The 20,289-nt window shown below is 40.9% G+C and overlaps 1 protein-coding gene across 1 annotated transcript; it reads left to right on the top strand.

The window, feature by feature from the left end:
- The first annotated feature begins 3,857 nt into the window (after positions 1-3,857).
- LOC127619451 (CD209 antigen-like protein C) lies at positions 3,858-13,971 on the top strand. The gene is made up of 7 exons (XM_052092308.1): positions 3,858-3,959; positions 9,557-9,592; positions 9,765-9,810; positions 9,931-9,987; positions 10,206-10,363; positions 13,367-13,479; positions 13,685-13,971. The coding sequence occupies exons 1-7, from the start codon at positions 3,858-3,860 to the stop codon at positions 13,878-13,880; spliced, it is 708 nt and encodes a 235-aa protein (XP_051948268.1). The 3' UTR covers positions 13,881-13,971.
- Positions 13,972-20,289: the final 6,318 nt, after the last annotated feature.

Here is a 20,289-nt window from a genome sequence, read left to right as displayed (position 1 = left end):
TGAACTACCTCAGTCATCAGTTCGCTATTACTTACTGATTTGTTAATCATATTTCCATATTAGTTAATAGCACTATTACTGGCAGCCATATCACCCTGCAGCTCTTGCCTGGTTGCCCACTAAACCTAAGCAGGGTTGAGCCTGGCCAGTACCTGGATGGGAGGCCTCCTGGGGAAAACCAAGGTTGCTGCTGGAAGTGGTATTAGGGAGGCCAGCAGGGGGTGCTCATCCTAATGGGTCCTAATGCCCCAGTATATTGACGGGGACACTATACTGTAAAAAGGCACCGTCCTTCGGATTAGATGTTAAACCGAGGTCCTGACTCTCTGTGGTCATTAAAAAGTCCACCCATTGGCCCCTATCTATCATGGCCTTGTATTAATCTCCATCCCTGAATTGGCTACATCACTCTACTCTCTCCTCCCCACCAATAGCTGGTGTGTGGTGGGTGTTCTGGTGCACTATGGCTGCTGTCGCATCATCCATATGCTATGTAAAGCGCTTTGAGTGCCTAGAAAAGCGCTATATAAATGTAAGGAATTATTACTATTAGTAGTAGTAGTAACTAAAGTGTTAATGTAGTACTATTCATTAATTCCTGCATAATTACCTATTAATGATGGACCATTATTATAAAGTGTTACCCACAATGACGACTGAATGAATGAATTATGCTAGTACACAAAAGTTTGTCAATCATCCAAGAAAGCAAAAACAATTTTCCAAGGATGGAAAATTATCATGAAAAACAAAACATGATGAAACCTTGACTAACAGCATAAAGTGCTTCATAAGTTTTGAATACCCACTAACACTAAGGTTGGACACAAAATTGCACAAGTGCACCGCAACCACCTTATCCACCTGAGGAATCTCTGGCGGAGGCGGAGAGATAGCGACCACATCCAGGAACTACACACAGACGGAAACGCATCTTTAAACAGACACTCTCTGTCAATGTGCACTCTTTTAGAAGAAAATGTACTCTTTTCTGCAAGAATATATACTCTTTCAGCTGTCGAAGCACCTAGGGGCACACTCTGCATTTAGGGGGAGAATGCCGCTGAAATGCAGCATATATGCAACAGCATACGCGTCTCGTTGTGAGGTGAATGGAACGGCAGTGGAACTCGCTGCTCAACACCGCTCGGCTCTGAAGAAAAAATCTGAATGAGGGGTTGCGAGCCAGCTCCTTTTATACCCATATGTCCAGGGGAGTGGCATGCAAATTCCACTCGTCAATTCCCATTGGCCTTTTTTCAAAGATCAGAGGTGTTTGGGGCTCCCAAGTGTGACCCCTAGTGTCACTACATCGACACAACATCAAGTGAGTGACAGATAGGGAACAAACTATTACCTAACAAACATAATGTAAAAAGTATTACTTAATGAAGACTTAATGTAAACTCCACTTACAATGTGTGCTTAAAAGAAGGATTGTCCTTTGTTTTGTTTTCTGCAGTACATTTCACGTAATGCTGCCAATCAAACACAATATGCAGATAAATACCTCTCATCATCTCGTCAAATAGCATCTAGTTATTCCAAGCTCCATTGGTTAATGCAATGTTGCTATGTTGGGCTGGTCAAGATGTTTGATCAGAGCTACATTATTTATACTTTTTGGGATATAAACCTACAAATGTTTTATAAATAGTTGTCTCTGCATTTTAAGATTAGATGTTTTTAACATTCAAAGCTTTAAAACACTAATGAATTGAGAGTGGTCTACTGTACCTGTTAAATGTTATTTAAACTGTTCTAGGTTCAGTGCCAATGTTTGTCATTCGATGTTTGCTTCAAAACCGAACAGTCCACTATGGAATGACTGGAGGTGTTTGCGCCTCGCCATAGCAACAGGCAGAACCTGATCGAGCTGGCCGCGCAGGAAGTGCTACAACAAGGACAACAGGAAGTGCCTTGGCTCCGTCGGCCAGGCTTCGAAGAATTACAGGAAGTTATTGTATTCTGTGGAATGAGCCCTGGAATGCAGCATGTCTGCAGAGCTGCGAGCTCCCCGACCGTGTTGTGAGTCACTAGGCGACAAGCTTTTGAAGATAACAGATCATTTTTTAATGTGGCATAACGCTGGCATTAGTCTTGGGTCTGCCTTGGTCCTCGTTTGCCCTGACTGCAAGCAATTCAGGACAGGACAAGCTCATGTTTGACCAATTAACTTATTCTAAACACTACAAACAAAGACATGTTGGAGACGAGCGTTTAAACATTGAATATATCCATATTTGCAGTGTAGCGAAGCTCACTTTCAGCATGTTAAAGAGATGCTTCAGGTGTCTGAATCACATGCGGTTAAGTCCTGCCGAAGTGTGATAATGGTGGTCTGCTGCATCCTACTCTATAAAGCGCTAAGATTCGGCCAGCAAAGATCAGAACTGCACATGCAAAGTGCATTCAGCAGCGATTTCATGGGTGCATTTTTGTCACCAGTCCTACTCGACCTGACCCAAAGCGAGATTTACAAAAAACACTGTATCCGCAAAACAACCAGCATTGTGGACGACCCCACACACCCCTCACACAAACTCTTTACCCTCCTCCCGTCTGGCAAGAGGTACCAAAGCATTCGGGCCCTCATGGCCAGACTGTGTAACAGCTTCTTCCCCCAAGCCATCAGACTCCTAAATACTCAGAGACTGGTTTGACACACACACACACACACACACACACACACACACACACACACACACACACACACACGTGTCCTGAGTTGCACTTTAATTACTGTCACTTTATAACTGTCTGCTACCTCAATAACGGCTATGTGCATAGAACACTATCTCATAGTATGTTATGTTTACATTTTTAGAAACATAGTCATCTTTTTGCACTACTGAGTACTGGTCGGCGCTGCACTGTCTATTGTCCTGTTCATTGTCAGAAATTTGTTGTACTGTCCCGTACTTTGCACATGTTTGCACGTGCACATTATATAGGTATATATAGGTAGTTTATATAGGTATTTTATTTCGTTGTGTTGTCTCATGTGGTCCTGTGTTGGTCCTTTGTTGTTTTTATGTAGCACCATGGTCCTGGAGGAACGTTGTCTCGTTTTGCTGTGTACTGTACTAACTGTATATGGTTGAAACGACAATAAAAACCACTTGACTTGACTTGACTTGACTTCAAACCGGTGATCCCCATTATCGGAGTGGAACCTAGCAAGAAGGCTAAAAAGCAAATGCCTCTAGACTCGGTCGTTGGTGTGTCTCTTAAGGCCAGGAGAGTGAAGTTTACACACTGCACAGCTATTACGTACCAGCTGGCTACCATTACATTTGCAGCGTTGCCTGATCTGCATAAATCCTTAAGTGTATTGGGTGCTAAACCAGCGCTGACAGCGTGTGCAAATAACCAGCGCTTTTACCAGTCGCAATTCAGTCTTAGTGAATTACTCCCCTATGGCTTTGCAGCACTCACCAGGACACTGCTTTGATAGTTTTAGCCCAGTCCGACACAGCAACAATATGTGCTTTTCCACCAGGTGCTGAATGGTTCTGAGCACAATGAGTAACGGTTCCAGTAGCATTTCCACTTCAGCGGGGTTCATTATGGTTCGATTACAAACAGGGCTGGACTGGGAAGAGAAATCGGCCCGGGATTTTACATGGTAACTGGCCACGGGTATGCCAGATTACCAATCCAGCCCTGATTACAAACCATTCCCAGCCCAGATTTCCCAGCATGATTAGCTAACCAATAACTGTAACTGTGCCAGCGAGCCCGGATCCGTACGGAATGGCACGGTTCCACATTGAGAACTGTTTGAAAAAACACCTAGGATATTATACAATAAAACTATTCTCGAATGGGACAATTTACATAAGAATGGCTTCATCATGATTCATGAAAAAGGCCCATTCCTCGTGCATTTTACCATTTTAATAAACTTCTCTATTCTTTCTACGAATACTGGTTTGTGTGTGCTTTTATTTTCTAGAGTTTCTCGTAAAAATCGAATGCTTCTTCATTTGTAAAAGGGAAGTGATGTTTGTGCTACAGTTCTGTTCAATTAGTAGTGTCAGTAGACAAGGATCACCGTATATGTATTGCTCTTACTAAGGGTTAGAGTTGTTTGTCTTTTTCTTTTCTTTCAAATGAAAGCACAGACTTACATTAAAGTATGGACCCAATATCTATGGACAGAGACTTGGGGTGGGCTTTTCTGACTTTGACCAGTTAGCAACCAACTAGAACATCCTAGCAACCTAGCAATGTACTAAAGATGACACAAAACACCTTAGCAATGACATACTGTACAGTAGCAACACCCAAACACTGTGGCAGCAAGTTTTGCATGGGCGAGCATCAATCACATCACCTTCAGAGAATGTGAACATCTAGTTTGATCTAGTTTTCTTTCCATTGAACATGCTGCATTTGATCCTCTACTTCCACTGGCAAAATTGCTGGAAGTGGGCCGCTCCGGAAGGTTCCGTTTGACAGTCGATCTCCCTAACGCGTGCACAGAGGTGCACAGGCTGGAGAGCAGGGGTGAAAGGCTAAAGGTCAACCCTGATGGCTAAGCTTTAGGAAAAAACAAACACAAGCGGCTTTGACAATCAGGCCGACACACTTTCTTCTCGCTGATCTGGAATCCCCAAAGCTCCTCAAAACAAACCATCCCTCTCTCAGCTTTAGCTGGATTCACATCAGAGATTTGGAAGAACCCTGTAGTAAACCAATTAAACACATCCTTTCTCACTAATGTGGATATGCCAGTTTCTAAGGAAATGGTATTGCTAAGAGGCTGGGAGACTTAATGAGTTCCAGTAATGTTTCTACTGAACTTTCGAAAGGTGAAATATAAAAGAATTACAAAAATGAGGCAATTGTTGATGAAGAGTAAGAGTACACGGTAGAGCTATAGAATGAATGTGGATGGCATAGTTCAGATGATTTGGTGTTGGGAGAATTTAAAGGGAAATATATGAGTTCATATTAAGATCTCTTGACTTTTGATTGAATACTTTGGTATCTTGTCAAATCTAAACTCAGTGTAGTCTAAACTCTTGTCTGCAATAACTAGGGTCGCGGTGGGGGGCGGGGGGGGACATCTCCATTCACTCTATATTTAATCGTATTGCTGCTACAGGAGAAACCATTTTTCTTTTCTATGGGAGACTTTTTACCATAAGTATTTTTTATTTATTTATTTTTGTTACTGTATGATATAAATATACTTTAAATGGAAATCAATGGCCACATCATATTCAGTTTTTATGTTTTCTGGCAAAATTAACAGAAATAAAAAAAACACCCGATAGTGACGATATCAGGCTCAAAGAACGAAAATGTACCCTATGTCAATGTAATGCTGTGTTTTAGCCCCTTTAAAGGAATATTTCAGCAATATTCAATACAATGAAGGCTCAATCGACAGCATTTCTGGCATAATGTTGACTACCAAAAAAATGATTTAGGCTCGCCCCTTGTTTTCCTTATAAAAAAAAAAATGGAGGTTACAGTGAGAAAATTGCAATGCAAGTCAATGGGACCAATTTTTGGAGGGTTTAAAGGCAGAAATGTGACACTTATTATTTTATTAAAGCACTTGAACTCCTCTGTTAAAACGTGTGTATTATTTGAGCTGTAAAGTTGTTTAAATCGTTGTCGATTGAGCTTTTATTGGACCTGTTTCATTCCTTTAATATCAAAAGATTCAAATAACTCAAAGTGTTTTAGAAGCAGGTTATTTTATAATGGAGAAGCACTGGAGAAGATGAAAATAATATGAAGTGTGTGTGTGTGTGTGTGTGTGTGTGTGTGTGTGGGCTTGTTTATGTGGTTTATGAGAACATTTTTTTAGGTTACAAATTAGTAATTACAAGGGTATTATGCTATAAATGTGGTTTATGAGGACATTTCTATTGTCCCCATAATTCAAATCGCTTAAAAATCATACTAAACAATGTTTTATTGAAAATGTAAAAATGCAGAAAGTTTTTTGTGAGGGTTAGGTTTAGGGGTAGGGTTAGGGTTAGGGTATAGAATCTATAGTTTGTACAGAATAAAAATCATTATGTCTATGGAGAGTCCTCATAAGGATAGCTGCACCAACATGTGTGTGTGTGTGTGTGTGTGTGTGTGTGTGTGTGTGTGTGTGTGTGTGTGTGTGTGTGTGTGTGTGTGTGTGTGTGTGTGTGTGTGTGTTGACAGAGTGTTTTGGCATGTGATCCTCTGGTGTCTTTGGTGTTGAAAATATCATGTTGGCTCACACTCCTCGTGTGTGTTTCAGCCCTGAGGTTAACGACTTTGACCTGCGTGACGCTTCCCTCCTGTTATTGCCATGCAACTCAGTGAAACTGAGAAGATAGAGATCATGAGCCAGATACTTGTTACCACACCAGAGAACAAGTGATACGTTTGGTTAAACATGGTGAAAGTGACGTAATCTTACCGATGGGCAACAGCACTTTATATAAAGTATTTAAAAATGTAAGATAAATGAATGAATGTTGCTGAACATTTCTGGTTACATATTATGAATATAAATCATTTCATACTCATAAAGATGATGTGATGAATGATATTCATTATTTCTTATGGTATTTCCACAAAACCCAAAACAAAATGAGCTCAAAAGCTGTCTGTTGTTTTAAAAAGTTGAATTACCTCAGCAATGTCCCACAGAATTCCTGGTTCAGGGTTTATTCTCTTGTAGATGTTTGGTGCCCTCCGTTGTTAATAAATGGAGCGACAGGAGTTACACAATGGAGGGAAGATAACTTTAAATCAGTCAACTCACTCAGACCAGCATTACCGCATGCATGAATCTAAAGATGGTCTATAAAATGTGCTTATAAAGTGGGGAAATGGCATTTATCTGCAGTTTTCTTTTAAGAAATCATGGGTGTGGGGAGGAAACATGTACTGTGCGAAAGTTTTTGTTTTTTCACCATTTTAAGCACATTTTATCTTTATATATATATATATATATATATATATATATATATATATATATATATATATATATATATATATATAGCTTGTAGTATCTATATTATGTACTATTGCCTGTATTATAATTATACAGAACTTAAAATTGTGTCAGCAACACATTTTAAAGGGACAGTTCACCCAAAAAAAGTACATTCTCTCATCATTTACTCACCCTCATGCTAAGAATGACTTTCTTTCTTCTGCTGAACACAAATGAAGATTTTTAGAAGAATATCTCAGCTCTGTTGGTCTTTACAATGCAAGTGAATGGTGACCAGGCCTTTGAAGCTCCAAAAAGCATATAAAGGCAGCATGAAAGTAATCCACACGACTCCAGTGGTTTATTCCATGTTTTCTGAAGCAATCCAGTTGGTTTTCGGTGAGACCAAAACATAACTCCTTTTTCACTGTACATCTTGACAGCAGTCTCCTTGGCTATCATGATTTCAACTCGATTACATTTCCTATAGAGCCATAAGGAAGAGTAATTGAGTTTGATCATGATCATTCCTAGAGACTGCAATGGCAAGATGTACAGTGAATAAGGAGTTATGTTTTGGTCTCACCGAAAACCAACTGGATCGCTTCAGAAAACATGGAATAAACCACGGGAGTCGTGTGGATAACTTTCATGCTGCCTTTATATACTTTTTGGAGCTTCAAAGGCCTGGTCACCATTCACTTGCATTGTAAAGACCTACAGAGCTGAAATACTCTTCTGAAAATGTGTTTGTGTTCAGCAGAAGAAAGAAAGTCATTCTTAGCATGAGGGTGAGTAAATGATGAGAGAATGTACTTTTTTGGGTGAACTGTCCCTTTAACACTAAATTCACAACGAAGGAAGCTACAATGTAAAATTGAACTCCACGTCTTACATTTAAGTGATGGTACTGTGCAGCGTGTCTGTGATAGCTGTTTGAATGTGACTTGGCAAAATTACCTCAAAGTGTCAAAAATGAACATTTATAGTGACAGCAAAACACCTCACTTGCTTTTCCACTTGCTGGTCAAAAGAGAGTAAGTGCATTGGAAATGCTTGAAAATCCTCTGTGAATGCCATATTACTTTACATTTAAATTTTTTGAAATATATAGTTTTTATACTTAAAGGCACTCCAACACAACCACCACACACACATGCATCATTTAATAAATGCGTCATCAGATTATAAAACGTGATATCTTTTTTTTATCATGTTTTCAGCATCATTACATCCTGCCTGGGTTTGTTTAAAACAACTGGCATGCATTTATTTCCTATTTGAACGTAATACTTTTAAATTTACACAGTGCTTAGAGGCTGTTAGGCCAACAGAATGGCAGCAATCAATGAAAATGTGATGCCTTCTTCAGATGACAAATGCTTTCTTTGCATGGGTAAGAGCGGATGTGCAATTTTGATTGTTAATTTTGATTAATTTTTTATTTTAGTGGTTCGGTTAGGCTGAAAAGCTCATTACACTCTCAGGAAAAAGGCACAAACTCATTATAAAAGTTAATAAATATTATTTCCTTTTATTTTAAAAATGTCACAATCGTATATATGTCATTTCTAGTGATGCCGCAGCAGGAGCTTTTTGACTTTTCTGCTATAAACTTTATAAGTACCTTTTAGATATGGATCTTGCCCATTATGGTCAGTCTCACTAAATAATTATAGATAGGCTATACAGTATATGAGCAAGTTTTATACAGTATTTCCAGCCTTTGTCTAATTATATATTGTCCTGCATATTACAACTATGCAATATACAATCAGTTATTTATATTACGCTATCTTTATTTATAAATGTAAACTTTTGTGGGGTTTTTAGCTACATGTATTTTTGTCTCAGTGTCAACATTTGCTGTCTGCATAATAGCAGGGGCGGAGCCAGGAGTTTTTCAAAGGGGTGGCCAGGCAGGGGCAAGCGATAAGTCTGTGGTGGCACAGAAATGTTCGGTTTGGCGACATTGATGTGCGCACATGTTAAGTTTGTACATTTGTACAGAGATGATTTCACTTCTAAAGAACTAAACTGTGCCAAAAAATGACCAAAAAAATGACTAAAACATCAATAGTGAGTAGGGTGGCCAATGGCCAATTGTCTTCGGTCCATGGTGGCCATGGCCACCCCCTAGCTCCGCCACTGTATTATAGGCTACTTTGTGTAAATGTAAAAGGGAGATCGCTTCCAAGCTATATAACATGTCAATGTTAGACTAATATTCAGTGCAGTTCATGAATCTTCAATATGCTGGAAATACATAAATAATCACATTGGATCTCTGCTCTCAGGTAAATGCACTGTTGTGCAAGAGAGAGGAGTCACTCTCTCAAATTGGATTAAACTTCTCCTGCTTGTTCTCGGGGTCTCTGTTGTGTTTTTTCTTGGAAGTGTATGTGCTTTGAAGATGGACTGTAAGTGTAACTCATGTTAGTACAGTACGTAGCTTAAGTCTTATTAGCATCATCACATTCATTTCAAGGCAATTTTCTGTTATGATTGAAAGATTGAATATTGAAAACAAAGTTATGTTGAATGACTGAACAGACACTCTGAATGACAGAGTGGTGGTGGCGTAGTGGGCTAAAGCATACAACTGTTAATCAGAAGGTTGCTGGTTCAATCCCCACAGCCACCACCATTGTGTCCTTGAGCAAGGCACTTAACTCCAGGTTGCACTAAAAGTGCAAAACAGTAGAGAAAAAGCATTGTACACAAGATGCTGCTGTTAGTATGATGAAAAATGTCTTAATTGTGTCTATTTGTTTGTCAATTAGTTTTCAGTAAACACAGCTTGTGTGACTCTCTCATTGACCAGCACAATGTTTCAAAACTACAGTCAGATTCAGAGAGGAATGCAACGGGTGAGCCAATAAATTTGAATAGTGGGAAAGAAGTGTTTCCTTAATGATGTGCATTAAAAGCAGACAAAGCAGACAATTCTAACAATTCCCTCTATTTGATACTATTGTCTTGCATATCAGACACTGAAAGACAGCTGCAGAACCAGAGAATTAAAGAACTACTCTTCTCTAGCCCTGGTGAGTATTTTGTATTTCAAGCTGTTGTTTAGTACTAGGCATTTATCTAGCAGCTGTGGTGCCATTTTTTGTTAGTTTCCTCTGACATCTCTGCTTCTTGCACAGGTCCATAAGAACAACTCCCTGGAGTTGTGAATATCTGCAGCTGAGCTTTGCGAATTAATTGCAAAAAGAAGCTTAAACATGATTTTCATAATTTTCTGTTTCCGAATTCATAGTGACACCTCGGTCTTGTAATACCTGCGAGGAGGGCTGGACAGCATATAATGGAAAGTGCTACAGCTTCTCTTCTGAAATGCAGACGTGGTTTGAGAGTCGTGATTCATGTGCTGCATCACAAGCTCATCTGGTCATAATAGAGAGTAGAACAGAGCAGGTGACTGGACGACCCTGAAAACATTTTGAATCGTTTTTTTATGAACTCACTCACTCACACACTCACACACTCACACACTCACTCACACACTCACTCACACACTCACTCACACACTCACTCACACACTCACACACTCACACACTCACACACTCACTCACACACTCACTCACTCACACTCACTCACACTCACTCACTCACACTCACTCACACACACACACACTCTCTCACTCACTCACACACACACACTCTCTCTCTCTGTCTCACACACTCACTCACTCACTCACTCACACACTCACTCACTCACTCACTCACTCACACTCACTCTCACACACACACACACTCTCTCACTCACTCACACACACACACACACACACACTCTCTCTCTCTCTGTCTCACACACTCACTCACTCACTCACACTCACACACACACACACACACACACACACTCTCACTCACTCTCGCACTCACACACTCACTCACACACTCACTCACACACTCACACACTAACTCTCACACTCAATCTCACACTAACTCTCACACTCACACAAACTCACTCACTCACTCACACTCACACACTCACACTCACACACTCACACTCACTCTCACACTCACACACTAACTCTCACACTAACTCTCACACTCAATCTCACACTCACTCTCACACTCAATCTCACACTCACTCAAACTCACTCTCACACTAACTCTCACACTAACTCTCACACTAACTCTCACTCACTCACTCACTCACTCACACTCACTCTCACACACTCACTCTCACACTAACTCTCACACTCAATCTCACACTAACTCTCACACTCACTCTCACACTCACACACACTCACCTCAAACTCACCTCACTCCACTCATCTCACACTCACTCACACTCACTCACACACTCACACTCACACACTAACTCTCACACTAACTCTCACACTCAATCTCACACTAACTCTCACACTCACTCTCACACTCACACACTCACTCAAACTCACTCACTCACTCACACTCACTCTCACACTCACACACTCACTCTCACACTAACTCTCACACTCAATCTCACACTCAATCTCACACTAACTCTCACACTCACTCTCACACTCACACACTCACTCAAACTCACTCACTCACACTCACTCTCACACTAACTCTCACACTAACTCTCACTCACTCACTCACTCACACTCACTCTCACACACTCACTCTCACACTAACTCTCACACTCAATCTCACACTAACTCTCACACTCACTCTCACACTCACACACTCACTCAAACTCACTCACTCACTCACACTCTCACACTCACTCACACACTCACACTCACACACTCACTCTCACACTCACTCAAACTCACTCACTCACTCACACTCACTCTCACACTCACACACTCACTCTCACACTAACTCTCACACTCAATCTCACACTAACTCTCACACTAACTCTCACACTCACTCTCACACTAACTCTCACACTAACTCTCACACTCACACACTCACTCAAACTCACTCACTCACTCACACTCACTCTCACACTCACACACTCACTCTCACACTCAATCTCACACTAACTCTCACACTCACTCTCACACTCACTCACTCACTCACACACACACTCACACTCACACACTCACTCACACTCACACACAATCTCACACTCACTCTCACACTCACACACTAACTCTCACACTAACTCTCACACTCAATCTCACACTCAATCTCACACTCACTCTCACACTCACTCACACACTCACTCACACACTCACTCACACACTCACTCTCACACTCACACACTAACTCTCACACTCAACTCTCACACTCAATCTCACACTCAACTCTCACACTCACTCTCACACTCACTCTCACACTCACACACTCACTCTCACACTCACTCACACTCACTCACACTCACTCACACTCACTCTCACACTCACACACTCACACTCACACTCACTCTCACACTCACTCTCACACTCACACACTCACTCTCACACTCAATCTCACACTAACTCACACTCAATCTCACACTAACTCTCACACTCACTCTCACACTCACACTCACTCTCACACTAACTCTCACACTCACTCTCACACTCACACACTCACTCACTCACTCTCACACTCACTCACTCACTCACTCACTCACTCACTCACACTCACTCACACTCACTCTCACTCACTCTCGCACACACACACACACACTCTCTCTCACTCACTCACTCTCACTCACTCACACACACACACACACACACACTCTCTCTCTCACGCTCACTCTCGCACTCACTCACTCTCACACTCACGCTCACTCTCACACTCACACACTAACTCTCACACTCACACACTCACTCTCACACTCACACACTCACTCTCACACTCACTCTCACACTCACTCTCTCACTCACACACTCACTCAAGCTCACTCTCACACTCACTCAAACTCACTCTTTCATTCACTCTCTCACTCACTCACTCACTCACTCACTCACACTCACCCTCTCATTCACTCACTCACTCACTCACTCACACTCACTCTCACTCTCTCATTCACTCTCACTCTCACTCTCTCATTCACTCTCACACTCACTCTCTCATTCACTCTCACACTCACTCTCTCATTCACTCTCTCACTCACACACTCTCACACTCTCTCACACTCACACTCACACACTCACACTCACTCACACTCACTCTCTCATTCACTCTCTCACTCACTCACTCACACTCACTCTCTCATTCACTCTCTCTCACTCACACACACTCACTCACTCTCACATTCACACTCTCACTCACACACACACTCACTCACACTCACTCTCTCATTCACTCTCTCACTCACACACTCACTCACTCTCACACTCACTCACTCTCACACTCACTCTCTCATTCACTCTCTCACTCACACACTCACTCACTCACTCACACTCACTCACTCACTTCAGTGTGGAGAGATAGTTTATGTTTTATGTACAGTATATAAATGTGATTAAGAGTCATTTTTTTTTCTATTAGAATTTTCTGTTCTCTAGAAATTTACTGAATTACTGGATTGGTCTTAATGATCTGGAAACTGAGGGACACTGGATTTGGGTGAATAACCAAACTCTCAATGAAACGGGTGTAGAGTAAGTACTCTGTGTACATGATCTGGGTTGTGCTTTCTCTCTTAATCTAAAACCATAGTATCTGTGAAATATTAAATTATTTTGGATCTTTTATATATATATATATAAGTAATCACATGTCTTTTAAAATCTGTGACTGTTCACTGCCAAATATCGCAAATGACAAAATGTAATTTCCATTAACTGCCTGTTTCTGTTTCTGAAGGTTTTGGCTCAGAAGGAACGATAACAAAAATGAACCTGATAACTGGAGTGTCGATGATGCTTCTGGAGAGAACTGTGCATGTATAGCTAATCATGTTCTAAACGCTTGGTTTGATAACTCCTGCACAATGAAGAAAAACTACATCTGTGAAAAGAAATATTCATTTCCCTGCATTGACAATTATGAAAGGAACTAAATTAAACACACGGTTTTAAATGTCATCGGTTGTCAGATTGAAGATGTTTCCCTGTAACCTAATAAGTGTTTGAAATATTAAAATAAATACATTTTTGCTGTCATATCTCAAGTATAAAAAGCTGTGGTTTTTTTACCCATTTGGAATGCACTGCATGATGAAATCAGAACTTATTCTCCCACCCTTTCATCTAATCGATCCATCTAGATTATTTTTTCTGAGTTGAAGTCAGAAGTTTACATACACTGGTTGAAGTCATTAAAACTCACTTGACCACTCCACAGATTTCATATTAGCAAACAATATTGTTCTGGCAAGTCGTTTAGGACATCTACTTTGTGTATGACACGAGTAATTGTCCAGCAATTGTTTAAAGACCGATTGTTTCACTTTTAATTGACTATATCACAATTCCAGTGGGTCAGATGTTTACATAAATTAAGTTAACTGTGCCTTTAAGCAGCTTGGAAAATGCCAGTAAATTATGTCAAGCCTTTAGACAATTAGCTTCTGATTGGAGGTGTACCTGTGGATGTATTTTAAGGCCTACCTTCAAACTCAGTGCCTCTTTGCTTGACATCTTGGAACAATCAAAAGAAATCAGCCAAGACCTCAGAAAAAAATGGTGGGCCTCCACAAGTCTGGTTCATCCTTGGGAGCAATTTCCAAATGCATGAAGGTGCCACGTTCATCTGTACAAACAATAGCACGCAAGTATAAACACCATGGGACCATGCAGCCATCATACCGCCCAGGGAGGCGACTCACTCTGTCTCTTAGAGATGAATGTAGTTTGGTGCGAAAAGTGCAAATCAATCCCAGAACAACAAAGGACCTTGTGATGATGCTGGAGGATATGGGTAGACAAGTATCTATATCCACAGTAAAAAGAGTCATATATTGACATAACCTGAAAGGCTGCTCAGCAAGGAAGAAGCCACTGCTCCAAAACCGCCATAAAAAAATCCAGACTACAGTTTGCAAGTGCACATGGGGACAAAGATCTTGGAGAAATGTCCTCTGGTCTGATGAAACAAGATTGAACTGTTTGGCCATAATGACCATCATTATGTTTGGAGGGAAAAGGGTGAGGCTTGCAAGCCGAAGAACACCATCCCAACCATGAAGCATGGGGGCGGCAGCATCATGTTGTGGGGTGCTTTGCTACAGGAGGAACTGGTGCACTTCACTAAATAAATGACATCATGAGGAAGGAAACTGATGCGTATATATTGAAGCAACATCTCAAGACATCAGGAAGTTGAAGATCAGTCGCAAATGGGTCTTCCAAATGGACAGTGACCCCAAGCATACCTCCAAAGTTGTGGCAAAATTGCTTAAGATCAACAAAGTCAAGGTATTGGAGTGGCCATCCCAAAGCTCTGACATCAATCCGATTTTGTGGGCAGAACTGAAACAGCATGTGCGAGCAAGGAGGCCTACAAACCTGACTCACAATTGCACAGAGTGGTTATCTGAGTTACCGTAGCCTTTCTGTCAGCTCAAACCAGTCTGGCCATTCACCGTTGACCTCTTTCATCAACAAGGCATTTCTGTCTACAGAACTGCCACTCACTGGATGTTTTTGGCACCATTTTGAGTAAAATCTCTAGACTGTTGTGTGTGAAACCCCCAGGAGATCAGCAGTTACGGAAATACTCAAACCAGCCCGTCTGGCATAATATACACACTGATATGAGTCTCGTCATACTTAACAGCAGCACCATGGACAGCTCCACAACAAGCAGTAGGATGTCCAAAATGAGACAGTCCATAATCAATAGATGACATATAAGAAAAGCAGCTTAGTACATTAGGACAAAGTATTATAAGATGCAAAGAACTCAATACATTTGCTACTGATACCTTGCAACATGGCTTTCTTCCACTTCCTGTGTGGGTTTGTTTGAAAGTAATAGCCTATAGAAAAGGTTGTAGTGAACATCATTCCATCTACAAAGAGTGCAGTTTACAGTATGGGTATTAATATGGCAAGAAAAATTCAGATTTCATGTGTGCGTCAATCAAAAAACGCACTCACGACATGTGTAAGAATGAGCACATGCAACTATTTCCATTCAGTTTGTTTGTAATTAATTGATTTTAATGGTTCAGATAAGCTTTTATTTCCTGAGGTGTCCTATGGTCTCCTGATCAGCCGGTTCCCCCCAAGCCACCGGCTCGAACATCAACCTCTGAGAAATCCCAGACACGGAGAACTTACGAACCTCCGACTCCACCTAGACCCTCCGAGCCCTGGACTCTGCCTTGGCCTGTCGATCCCTCGACATCACCTTGGATCTATTTTCTCATGGCTCCACCGCAGTCCTTCAGCCTGTCGGATTTACAGGGGTCCCTCGTCCCTCCAGCTCCTCCTTGGTCTGTCGGTCACCTGGCTCCACCATGGCTCTCCGATCCTCTGGCTATGCCTCGTCTCTCGCATCCTTTAGCTCCACAGGGGACCTCCTTCCCTAGGGCTCCGTCTTGCTCCGCTGAGCGTCCAGCGCTGCCTTGGTCCTCCCTGCCTCCGGCTCCACCCTGGCCCTTTGAATGTTCGGCTACTCTCTGGGTATCCAGTTCTCCATGGTTGCACCCCTCAAGCCTCTCACGGCTCCACCTTCCATGGCTCCTCTCCTCGAGCCTCTCATGGCTCCACCCCTCACAGGTCTCCACGCCATGTTTTCACCAGACCATTCCCCACACCTTGTTTCACCATGTTTCCATGTCTTGCCACGTAACCACATCAAGTCACCACAGTCCCACCCGATTGTCCCAAAATACGAACCCTATGGCTACATATTTTTAAAATCTTATTGACTCTTTTGGTTTCGACCAACTGGTGAAAGGCTCTACACATATTCATGGGCATAAATTGGACCTTGTCTTGTCTCATGGTTTGTCGATTCGTGATATTGAAATATGTGACTTAAGTTTTGCTGGTCTTGTTTTCTGTCCCTCTTCCATACCAACCTGTGAAAGTCTACTCTTCTGTTCGCTGGTCTCACATATTTAGCTCTACTTCAAATGGAGATTTTACTGCTGCATATAAAGAGGCACTACAATCCTCAGAGTTAGATTTTTCTTCATCTCGCCGAAGTGTTGAGGAGCATGTTAATGTTTTTAACTCCGCCTGTACAAATATTTTGAACTCTGTTGCTCACCCGAGGATGAAACACGCTAAACCCAAAACAGCCCCTTGGTTAAATGATGATATCCACTCTTTGAGGCAGTTATGCAGAAGATCAGAATGTAAATGGAAGAAGGACAAACTCAGTGGTCATATGAAATCCTAACACACTCTCTATCAAAGTTTCAGAAATTGAGTGGTGGAGAGTGGTGGTGGTGTAGTGGGCTAAAGCACATAACTGGTAATCAGAAGGCCGCTGGTTCGATCCCCACAGCCACCACCATTGTGTCCTTGAGCAAGACACTTAACTCCAGGTTGCTCCGGGGGGATTGTCCCTGTAATAAGGGCTCTGTAAGTCACTTTGGATAAAAGCATCTGCCAAATGCATAAATGTAAATCTGTGAAAGCAGCAAGGTCAAATATTTCTCTGATTTTATTGCCTATAATTGTCATAGACCTAGAGTGCTTTTTTCAACCATAAGTTCTGTTATCAATCCTCCTGAAAATACAGTTGAAGACAAAATTATTAGCCCCCCTATGAAAAAAGTGATGTTTAACAGACCAAGGGGATTTTAACACAGTATTTCTTATTATATTTTTCCTCTGGAGAAAGCCTTATTTCAATTTGCCTGGAAAAAAATTATTATTATTATTTATTTTTTTTACTTCTAAGGTCAATATTATTAGCCCCTTAAGAAACTATCTGTTTGATTGGCTACGGAACCAATCACTGTTATCCAATGACTTGCCTAATTAACCTAATTAATCCCCCAAGCCTTTAAGTTGCATTTCAAACTGAGGATTAGTATCTTGCAAATCAACTAGTGAAGTAATATAAAACTGTCATCATGGCAAAGACAAAATAAATTTGTTTAGACTTGAGAAAAATAATTGTTAAGGCTCACAAAGCAGGAGAAGGATCTACATGTTTATCAAAGCGTTTTCAGGTGTCAAGAACTGCCGTGAGAAGTATTGTCAAGAAGTTTGAAGAGACCCACGCAGTGGAGAACAAGACTGGCAGAGGCAGGAAGCGAAATATTTCAAACACCTTGGAAAGAAAACTGGTGAGAGAGGTTTCTAAAGACCCAAGAACAACTGCCAAGACACTAGTGAATGATTTAGCCAAGTCTGGGATTGATGTCTCAACGAAGGCAGTCACTAGAGCCCTGCACAGCAAAGGACTGCGAGGTTTCAGACCAAGAAAAACTCCACTTCTGAAGAAGAGACACCTCCAAGCTACACTGAAGTTTGCCAATGACAACCTAGAGAAAAATGATGCATCCTGGAAACGTGTCCTTTGGTCAGATGAGACAAAACTAGAGTTTTTTGGCCATAGAGATGTTGCCTATGTTTGGAGAAAGAAGGGAGAGGCGCTCAACCCAAAGAACACCGTTCCCACAGTGAAACATGGTGGTGGGAGTATGCTGTGGGGAAGTTTCAGTGCGTCTGGAACTGGGAATCTCATCAGGGTCGAAGGAATCATGAAAAAGGAAGATTATGAGAAGCTTTTGAAAGACCTCATAATCATTTCGTTTTCCAGCATGATAACGACCCAAAGCATACCTCACTTCTGGTGAAGAACTACCTCCAAACGAGCAAAGTGAATGTCCTTGACTGGCCTGCACAAAGCCCAGACTTGAATTCCATAGAAAATCGGTGGGCCACACTGAAGACTAGAGTCTATGCCAGGAGACCAACAAATCTGGAGGAGCTTGAGAGATTTGCTAAAGAGGAATGGGCTGCGACTCGAGCCACATCAGAGTCCCGAATGGGCTGCGAGAAATGCCTAAAACTTGCTGAGAACTACAACAAACGACTAAAGGCTGTTATCAAGCATAAGGGATACACTATTGACTATTAACATCAGAGGGCTAATAATTTTGACCTGTCGTTTTTTTTATTCTTGGTTATAATTTTGTTTCCATTTGTATTATAAACACTAAGTTGCCTAAATAAACTATTATGTTTAGAAATGCTATGTTGAAAAAAATCTTTGCTCCATTAAACAGCACTTAAAAATAACTAAATATTTCATAGGGGGCTAATCATTTTTTCTTCAACTGCATATCATGAAAAATAATCATTTAAATCAACAATAAAAACAATCACTTTAGCTCAGATCACAAAAAAAAAAATAAATTAAATAAAAAAGTCCCCTGCTGATGCAGCTTGTGAAAAAGAAATAACTTTAAATGTCATTTTTTTAATTATACTAATTATGTAATCATGAAACGGCATTCACAGCTTATTTTACTTCTGTAATGTGACATATTCAACTGGAAAAACGAATATTCAATGGGGGGAAAAAAACTGGAAACATGGTCTCCATATGACAGGTGGTTGGAGGCGAGGAGATGCCTAATGAGGCCTTGGTGATGTCAGCTGAAAAGGAAAGGGCGGAGCAAGTATCAGAGGCGGAGCAAGTTATTACATATTGATGAAAGATGAATGAATACATTATGAATCGTTCACAATAAGACCAGGAATGTTTATTAAGAAAGTTAAGAGTACATTATGATGGCTTGTTGGCAATTTTGTTGCTCTGAACCTTTATCTGCAATATATCAAGTCTCACCAACTGTATAACAGTAAACTTGTCACATACTTCTCCGGAACGATTTTCTCATGTCTGAATTTAAAGAGATTGGATTGGTTTTAATGATCTGGGTGAATAACCAGCCAGTCGATGACTCAAGAAAGGAAGATCAAAGAAACATAAATAAATAATAATAATAATGTTGAGGAGGATGCTGCTCAAGCAGGTATGTTTATTGTTTTTGTTATTTTGATCTTATTTGTGCAGATTCTGTATAAAACCAGACATTGAGAGTCAGAGGAAAGGGAACGAAGTAGGGGGGCGTTCATCAAAAAAGGTTGAGAACCACTGCTGTTCACCATCAATTCCTTGTAATCAATTTCTTTCTAACAGTGAATGTCACCAACCATGAAACATCCATCCAAATCAACAAACTTCATTTTGTAGATTGTATATTGTTTGTGGATATTAATGTTACGTTCAACAAAGCGTTGAAAGGGTCCAAAAGTCTCAGTCCACACTGAAAAACTGGGATTAAAAATCTAATTTAATGACATTTTTAAATCGGGAAATCAACAGTTTTACAATTTTGAAAAAAATAAAGATTTGTTATGTTATGACTTGTAATAATTAAATATGATTTCACTCTAATTCTCGGTCACTAATCAAAAGTGCCAATTCAGACCATGCCAATTCCTTTGTATGAAAGGTCAGATTTACCTGCTTCTATTGAAGCACACAACATG

This window comes from Xyrauchen texanus, chromosome 26, assembly GCF_025860055.1.
Source record: "Xyrauchen texanus isolate HMW12.3.18 chromosome 26, RBS_HiC_50CHRs, whole genome shotgun sequence".
NCBI lineage: Eukaryota > Metazoa > Chordata > Actinopteri > Cypriniformes > Catostomidae > Xyrauchen > Xyrauchen texanus.
This window is presented reverse-complemented; position numbering and strand designations above follow the sequence as displayed.

What these genes read in the sequence shown, in the direction of transcription:
- LOC127619451 (XM_052092308.1), top strand. Translation starts at nt 3,858, where the DNA reads ATGATTCATGAAAAAGGCCCATTCCTCGTGCATTTTACCATTTTAATA. An exon ending in CCACAGCCACCACCATTGTG is followed by an intron (nt 9,593 to 9,764) that starts TCCTTGAGCAAG and finishes CTCATTGACCAG; the next exon opens with CACAATGTTTCAAAACTACA. An exon ending in CTCAATGAAACGGGTGTAGA is followed by an intron (nt 13,480 to 13,684) that starts GTAAGTACTCTG and finishes CTGTTTCTGAAG; the next exon opens with GTTTTGGCTCAGAAGGAACG.